General features: G+C 31.4%; 3 protein-coding genes across 4 annotated transcripts; all 3 read right to left on the bottom strand.

Annotated features, from left to right (window-relative positions):
• Window positions 1-646: 646 nt before the first annotated feature.
• LOC108559324 lies at window positions 647-2177 on the bottom strand. Its single transcript, XM_017916569.1, has 4 exons — window positions 2157-2177; window positions 1532-1705; window positions 1276-1467; window positions 647-1212 (listed from the first exon to the last, which is right to left on the bottom strand). Exons 1-4 carry the CDS (start codon window positions 2175-2177, stop codon window positions 682-684), a joined length of 918 nt encoding a protein of 305 aa, XP_017772058.1. The 3' UTR covers window positions 647-681.
• A 3139-nt stretch (window positions 2178-5316) lies between these two features.
• Window positions 5317-6363, bottom strand: LOC108559351 (E-selectin-like). Its single transcript, XM_017916602.1, has 3 exons — window positions 6122-6363; window positions 5954-6062; window positions 5317-5903 (listed from the first exon to the last, which is right to left on the bottom strand). Exons 1-3 carry the CDS (start codon window positions 6239-6241, stop codon window positions 5662-5664), a joined length of 471 nt encoding a protein of 156 aa, XP_017772091.1. The 5' UTR covers window positions 6242-6363; the 3' UTR covers window positions 5317-5661.
• A 58-nt stretch (window positions 6364-6421) lies between these two features.
• Window positions 6422-8038, bottom strand: LOC108559335 (C-type lectin 37Db-like). Of its 2 annotated transcripts, XM_017916590.1 has the most exons (7): window positions 7960-8038; window positions 7720-7902; window positions 7548-7661; window positions 7454-7489; window positions 6955-7192; window positions 6788-6896; window positions 6422-6726 (listed from the first exon to the last, which is right to left on the bottom strand). In XM_017916590.1, the coding sequence occupies exons 5-7, from the start codon at window positions 7153-7155 to the stop codon at window positions 6485-6487; spliced, it is 552 nt and encodes a 183-aa protein (XP_017772079.1). In that variant the 5' UTR covers window positions 7156-7192; window positions 7454-7489; window positions 7548-7661; window positions 7720-7902; window positions 7960-8038; the 3' UTR covers window positions 6422-6484. The 2 variants fall into 2 exon arrangements, with proteins under 2 accessions (XP_017772079.1, XP_017772071.1); XM_017916582.1 differs by having other exon boundaries at window positions 6955-7489.

Here is an 8038-nt window from a genome sequence, read left to right as displayed (position 1 = left end):
TTTCGTTTGCATTAAGGTTCATAGAGACCACTGAAGATGGCGCCACTCGATTTTCAAAGTTGCGAGGGCACGCCACTACACAGCGTCTTTGGTCCCCAGTATATAGCGTTCAATTATCAATGCTCAGCGCCATCTGATGATGGTTAGCTGAACTATTTTCATTAAATTGAAAAAACCTTTTTGCAAGGAAAATCGTGCGTCTTCAAAAATCATCAATTTTCTCAATAACTATACAGGGCGCAATTACGAATGAGCTCGCAAATTGAAGATAAATGTTTGGGATTTCCAACGTGCCATCTGTCATATTTGTAACTATTGCCAATTTCCTGTAATTTAAAATCAATCTCGAAAAAACGTGTTTTTTTTTTGTATTGTTACAAGAATGGAAAAGAAAAAACAAACAGAGTAAAACAATTCAATTATTTAACTGATATCTAGGTAAAAACATAAATTTATAAGAATAATTTAGAATTAGAATTAACAAGAAATTTGCGAAAACATTAAGGTTTCTTTAACAATTATTGTGTAACTTTTTAAAATTTTAATTAAATTATAATTATTTTGTATAATTATATACATTAAATTTGAGCAAACATACTTAAAAATTGTAACAATTATTTACAAATAAAAGCAAAATAAGATCCAAAATGTGTAGTTTATAATGATTAATTTTGCGTTTATTTAATAGAAATTGGGTACTTCCAATTCGCAGGGAGTCACTGTAAACTTTCTTCCGCAAGTAGTTGGTTGGTGATTGGATGTGGATGGTTCGCTGATGGGAATTATGACGCTGTCTCTGGAGGATGCAACGTCTGGAGAGTTCGCGAAGATTTGCGAAAGTTTGCGCACGGTTTTTGGTATTAGTTTCGGTGAATTCTTCGGGCTCTCGCGTACCAAATTGTTGTAGAGATCCTGCAGTTCTTGGATCGTGGGCCTCTTCGAGACCATGGTGCAAGGCGACCAAGTGTACTGCGTTTTCTTCTCGCTCTTCTCCACTTCTTCCCTGTTGATTTCCGTCGAATGGTGCAGATGATCGCTTTGACCATCATCCGATCTCTTCGCCATGCCCAGTTCCTTCAGGAACTTCGCTTTCATCTTCTTGGCCTCCTCCTTCTGCAGAGTTTTGTTGTAGTTTCTGGTGACCTTGATGTCGTGCTTCCAGAACTGACGACGGGCGTGATCTTTGTTGGAGATCGGTGCGACCTCTTTTATCTGAAATGTTTGTGTGCTTTAATCATTGATTGATTGATTGATGATAAAGAATTGGTTTTGTACTTTGAAGACTAAGATTCCTGCGAAGTAGATGCAAATGATGTTGACGAAGGTGAGACAGAGGCTGACGGCGCCGAGGGTGGTCAACTCGATGAATCGATCGGTCGAGTAATACTCGGTGTACGAAAGAGACGCGTAACGTGTCGTCTCGTTGCCTTTCACGTAATAGACGATGGCCAGAGACCAGAGGAGGCCCTAAGCGAAATGTTATTGTCGACAGTTTTAATTAAGTTTCGATCCTTTTTCTGCTTAGACTCACCGCGTTCACCGCTGGAGGCATCAGAGACGTGGATATTGCCACCCCCACGAGGGAGGCTATGTTGTCGCTCAGGATTCCCACGGCAACAGCCGCCCCCGACAACAGAGCAATCAGACAACCCACACCTAGTGTACGGATCTCACCTCTGGAATTACAGAAAGAAGAAACATAATTCTGAAACTTTCACAGCTTATATAAGTAAAGAACAGTACATTACATATCTTCAGCAATTATGTAATTGGAAAAGTCATAGTTTTAACTTTAATTTGAATATTCAATGATTTATTTATTAATAACGGATGTTGAGTAATTACATAAAACGTGAAGACATGAAAACAATTCGAAAAATTTCCATATTTCGATCATTAATTAACATTACGTAACGATAACTAACGTTGTACAATTAAATGTATAAATAGAATATGTAAACAGTTTTATAGTTAATTTAAAAAAAAATAAAACTTAGTTTTTGAAATATATTGAAAAATTGCTTCCAATTTTATTACTTCATTTTAACAGCTTATAACTGAAAAACGGTGCATAACACATTTCTAGCAATAGTTTCATTGGAAAGGCTATAGTTTTAACTTTAATTTTTATATTCAACGATTTAATTGGTATTTACGGTTGTTGATAATAAGTTCATTGGAAAGGCTATAGTTTTATCTTTAATTTGAACTTTATATAATGATCATTAAATATAGGATAGTTATTGAGAAAATTGAAATATAAGACTTTAATTTTTATATTAATGATTTAATTGGTATTTACGGTTGTTGAGTAATTACATAAAATATGAAGTGAAGAAAATTTGAGCACAATTTATTTCCTCAATAATCAAGTAGAACAATTTTGACAGCTTATAATATAAGAACAGTGCATAACACATCTTTATCAATAGTTTCGTTGGAAAGGCCATAAATTCATCTTTAATTTGCATATTCAATGATATAATTAGTTTATATGGTTTTGAGTAATTGAATGAAAAATAAAATTAAGATAACTTGAACATAATTTCACAATAATCAAGTAATAATTGAATGAAAAATAAAATGAAGATAACTTGAACATAATTTCACAATAATCAAGTAAGAATAAACTTTGACAGCCTATAACAGAAGAACAATTCATTGCATATATTTTGCAATTATGTTGTTGGAAAAGTTATAGTTTTAACATTAATTTGAATATTCAATGATTTATTTATTAATAACGGAGGTTGAGTAATTACATAAAACGTGAAGACATGAAAGCAATTCGAAAGATTTCCATATTTTATTTTCATTAATTAACATTACGTAACGTTATATCAACGAATGTACAATTATATGTATAAATGGAATATGTAAACAGTTTTATAGTTAATTTTAAAAAAATAAAATTTAGTTTTTGAAATATTTCGAAAAATTGCTTCCAATTTTATTACTTTATTTTAACAGCTTATAACTGAAAAACAGTGCATAACACATCTCTAGCAATAGTTTCATTGGAAAGGTTACAGTTTTAACTTTAATTTTTATATTTAATGATTTAATTGGTATTTACGGTTGTTGAGTAATTAAATTGAAAGTGAAGTGAAATAACTTGAACACAATTAATTTCTTCATTAATCAAGTAAGAACAACTTTGACAGTCTATAACTGAAGAATAGTGTAGAACACATCTTTATTAATATTTTGATTGGAAAGGTCATAAATTTTTCTTTAATATACATATACAATGATTAATTAATTAGTTTATATGGTTGTTGAGAAATTGAACATAATTTCACAATAATCAAATAGGAAAAATTTTGACAGCTTATAATATAAGAACAGCGCATAGCACATCTTTATCAATAGTTTCGTTGGAAAGGCCATAAATTTATCTTTAATTTGAATATTCAATAATATAATTAGTTCATATGGTTGTTGAGTAATTGAAAAATAAAATGAAGATAACTTGTACATAATTTCATAATAATCAAGTAAGAATAAACTTTGACAGCCTATAACAAAAGAACAATTTATTACATATATTTTGTAATTATGTCATTGGAAAAGTCATAGTGTTAGCTTTAATATGAATGTTCAACGATCTAATGAGTGTATGTGGTTGTTGAGTAATTTAATAAAAGGTGAAGACATGAAAACAATTTGAAAAATCGACTTATTTCGATCATTAATTAACATTACGTAACGTTAGCTATATCAACAAATGCACAATTAAATGTAGAAACAGAATATGTAAAAAGTTTTATAGATAATTTGAAAAATAAAACAAAACGTAGTTTTTGAAATATTTTGAAAAATTGCTGGAAACACAAGGAGGCGGTGATAACAATAAGTGGTTCTTAAAAATCCAAGTTAACGATTCTCCAAGGTCGCATTTTCAACTGTTTTCATTTTGCGAAACAGCTGTGTATTATCACGTTGTTTTGTATACATATTCTCCTGTGTAAAGTATAAGGCGGATATATCCGCCGCTCGTACGCAATTGATTAATTTGAAGAAAACATAGACTGTAAACAGCATACATTTGTATAGTAAATATTATTTTAAGAGAGAAGTGAAAAAAAAATCTAAATTTATATGAATTTGAACTAATAACTATGCATATTTTTTATCATCTGCAGATTACTTAATCAAAGTTTTAACAAAAACAAAGATTCTCCAATGTAAAAGATAGGGCGAATATATCCGCCGCTCGTACGCGAATGTTTGATTTGAAGGATAATTAGACTGTAAACACCAAACATTTTTATAATGATTATTATTTTATAATTATTTTAAGAGAGAAGTGAAAAAAAATCTAAATTTATATGAATTTGTACTAATAACTTTGAAATTAATGCATGTTTCTGCATATTTTTTATCATCTGCAGATTACTTAATGTTTTTAATTCAATGTAAACCAATACGTCATTTCTAAATGCGCGTTGTTATCTTGTTTACACATAATTAATTCAAGAAAAACATTAATAAGTCTCTTCATCAAAGTTTTAACAAAAACAAAGATTCTCCAATGTAAAGGATAGGGCGAATATATCCGCCGCTCGTACGCGAATGTTTGATTTGAAGAATAATTAGACTGTAAACACCATACATTTTTATAATAATTATTATTTTATTATTAGTTTAAGAGAGAAGTGAAAAAAAAATCTAAATTTATATCAATTTGTTCTAATAACTTTGAAATGAATGCATGTTTCTGCATATTTTTCATCATCTGCAGATTACTTAATGTTTTTAATTCAATATAAACCGATACGTCATTTATAAATGCGCGCTGTTATCTTGTCTACACATAATTATTTCAATAAAAGCATTAATAAGTCTCTTCATCAAAGTTTTAACAAAAATAAAGATTCTCCAATGTAAAGGATAGGGCGAATATATCCGCCGCTCGAACGCGAATGTTTGATTTGAAGAATAATTAGACTGTAAACACCATACGTTTTTATAATGATTATTATTTTATTATTATTTTCAAAGAGAAGTGAAAAAAAATCTAAATTTATATGAATTTGTTCTAATAACTTTGAAATGAATGCATGTTCCTGCATATTTTTTATCATCTGCAGATTACTTAATGTTTTTAATTCAATGTAAACCGATACGTCATTTATAAATGCGCGTTGTTATCTTGTTTACACATAATTATTTCAAGAAAAACATTAATAAGTCTCTACATCAAAGTTTTAACAAAAACAAAGATTCTTCAATGTAAATGATAGGGCGAATATATCCGCCGCTCGTACGAGAATGTTTGATTTGAAGGATAATTAGACTGTAAACATTGATTATTATTATTTTATTATTATTTTAAGAGAGAAGTGAAAAAAAAATCAAATATTACATTATCTTGAAAGGTATCTTATTTACTTGTCATAAAAGAAACGTTACTATTTTGTATCCAAACAACTTAGAAATAAAGCAATGTTGTTGCATATTTTTATGATGTGCAGTTTACTTAATGTTTAAATTCAATATAAACTCATTCATAGTTTGTAAATGCGCGTTGTTGCATCGTGAATTATCTTGTTTACAAATAGAAAAGTATTAACAAGTCTTCATGAAAACAACATACGTGAGTAACGCTTCTTTTATGACACTTACATATTCTATCTTCTTTTCTTTATGTAATGTTTCCTACACTTTATTCTGACAGATGAAATAATTGCGAACAGAGCAATTGGCATCGTTCATATACAATCTTCCAGTTTTGCCCTTAACACTGAACTCCAAGCATTCTTCGTTTCCAATATTGTTGGGCTCTCCGGGTCCCCACATTCCAGGCAAATCAACCGGTAAACCTGTGTTCATCCAACCAAACTTCATCGGTTCGATCTTAACTCCGGCCGACCAGTACTCGATCAACTCATCTCGTGGAACTGAAATTTAAACAAAAAAAATCTACTTGACAAGAAAAATAGAAACGTACCAGTTTTGATGAGGTACTCGTTCACCTCGTCGAATTCTCTTTGGTTGTTGCAGCTGACCAATTCCATACCGATATTGGCGCAGAACATAGCTGCTTGAAAGAACGTCGCCTGAAAACTCTCGATGAAAGAAATAATAATTAAGCAAAAAAAAGTTAGTAATCAAAAACCTTGAAAAACTTTTGCACGAAAAGATTTTTGTCGCCCTTGCTGATATTTTTTGAAGTTACGGTGATTGGATTTGCCGTTGCCATGGCAATGATCACCAGAAGCATCCAAGAAGGCTGCATGTTTGCGACTGGCAAAGTTCGATGCGGACGAGACGTCGAATGGAGATAACCGAAGCAGTTTTTAATTATAAAAAGAGCAAAGTTTAATGAGATTAATCAATTCATTAATCTATTTACATATAAAATCTTAACTTCATTAATAATCTTAAAAATAAGTAAAATAAAGTTTGATAATCAATATTTGAATTATTCATTTTTGTTTTGTTTTATTGCTTCAAATGTTTTGCACACGTTTCTAGGCTTCTAATTGGTTGTCTGGCAAACGAAGTAGGATTTTGTCGTGCACGATTGATCGTTGAGGACGAATACGCTGGGTTTGTTCATCCAGAGCTGAAGGCAATATTCGGAACCGGAAAGGTTGTTGGGTTCACCCTGCAGCCATCTGGTATTCAATTCCACTGGTAATCCCGTGTACATCCAATGGAATTCTTTGGGTTCGACAGCCGCGCCGGCCGTCCAAAACATCAGATCTTTCTCGTACTTTACTACAACAACAACAACAGCAACAGCAACAACAATATAAGAATAATTGAATAAGAGACTCACCTTTGGATTTGATGAAGTCTGTGATCTTATCGAACTCATCCTCGGCGGTTATCATCAGCAAGTTCATGCCCAGTTTGTTGCAGTACATGAAAGCCGAATAAAACGTAGTCTGAAGGGGGGAGAAAAAATAGATCTACAATTTTTTAATGGTAAAAATAACGACGTACCTTGAAGAACGTTTCGATGTGGTACACCTTGTTCTTGTAGACATACGTGCTCCTGTTGTACGTCGGTTGAGACAAAGATGTTGATGCGAGGAGAAGGAGCAGCAGAAAATCCGATGCTTTTGTCAAATTCATGGTTCGGACATTGTGGTGGATCGATGGAAATTCGCGGGTTTTTATACTAATCTCGACTGTCGTTAACATTTTTCGCCATTATCGCATCTCATTGTACGGAGTTTATCTGAAACGACACTTACGTAAATCAAACAATGAAATCATTTGTTGCAATGAAAAACTCGTTCTTTCAACAACAAACTGATTCATTAAACGATTTATTGTATTATTGTATTATAAACACAACATTCATAATATCAATTGTAACATATTACAATCGAAAACACGTGTTATTAAGCATCCATTGTAAAAGAAAATTACAAATAATATAATATACAGCAATGTTTGAATACACTTTGCGTTACAATATAAATGAAGTTTTTTAGACTTTGGTTATTTCTCCACGAAGATTTGTCATCATCATCTGAAAGTATTACATATTGATAATTATATAATTATATCCATGTGTATTGTTTACTTACAATTTTCTTTTCCTCAAGCGAAAGATTTCTAAATCCCAAAACATAACATAATTTCATTAAAGCTGCAGCAGTGGTAATGTCGTACCCTGGCAGAATACCAATATCCTCGCAAATCTATAACATCATTGATATAATATGTGCGTTACAGTTTTTAATTGTTTATTGTTGTTACGTTCGAGGTTTTGTAAGGGGGATTTACAGAACCATGAAGACAATCGGTAACATTAACAATGATAATTCCTCTTTCTGCAGCCTCCTTAAGGATTTGAATGATTTTGTCATTTGTGGGAATGTTGCCAGATCCATATGTAATTAGAACGACACCGTCTATATTACTCTTCAAGAACGATTCTAACTGAAGATAAAAATCAAAAATTAATTTATCGAAAAAAAAATTGTTTAGGTGTCTTACCTTATCAGACGTTACAAGTGGGTGAAACTTGAAAATATCAACATTGGCATTTATATTAGAATTCACTTTGAATTTATTG

Source organism: Nicrophorus vespilloides, unplaced genomic scaffold (genome assembly GCF_001412225.1).
Source record: "Nicrophorus vespilloides isolate i.1.1-1 unplaced genomic scaffold, Nicve_v1.0, whole genome shotgun sequence".
Taxonomy (NCBI): Eukaryota; Metazoa; Arthropoda; class Insecta; order Coleoptera; family Silphidae; genus Nicrophorus; species Nicrophorus vespilloides.
The sequence above is the reverse complement of the archived record's forward strand: the minus strand, read 5'-3'. Positions and strand labels throughout refer to the sequence as shown.

Excerpts from the sequence above, each read along its gene's own strand:
- LOC108559324 (XM_017916569.1), bottom strand. The coding sequence starts at position 2,177 with ATGAACTTATTATCAACAACC. Across the intron at positions 1,468-1,531 it reads TGCCTCCAGCGGTGAACGCG|GGCCTCCTCTGGTCTCTGGC; the intron begins GTGAGTCTAAGC and ends CATTTCGCTTAG. Across the intron at positions 1,213-1,275 it reads CAGGAATCTTAGTCTTCAAA|ATAAAAGAGGTCGCACCGAT; the intron begins GTACAAAACCAA and ends CAAACATTTCAG.
- LOC108559351 (XM_017916602.1), bottom strand. The coding sequence starts at position 6,241 with ATGCAGCCTTCTTGGATGCTTCTGGTGATCATTGCCATGGCAACGGCA. Across the intron at positions 6,063-6,121 it reads TCGTGCAAAAGTTTTTCAAG|GCGACGTTCTTTCAAGCAGC; the intron begins GTTTTTGATTAC and ends GAGAGTTTTCAG. Across the intron at positions 5,904-5,953 it reads CGAGTACCTCATCAAAACTG|TTCCACGAGATGAGTTGATC; the intron begins GTACGTTTCTAT and ends TTTAAATTTCAG.
- LOC108559335 (XM_017916582.1), bottom strand. The coding sequence starts at position 7,155 with ATGTTAACGACAGTCGAGATTAGTATAAAAACCCGCGAATTTCCATCG. Across the intron at positions 6,897-6,954 it reads ACATCGAAACGTTCTTCAAG|ACTACGTTTTATTCGGCTTT; the intron begins GTACGTCGTTAT and ends TCCCCCCTTCAG. Across the intron at positions 6,727-6,787 it reads AGACTTCATCAAATCCAAAG|TAAAGTACGAGAAAGATCTG; the intron begins GTGAGTCTCTTA and ends TTGTTGTTGTAG.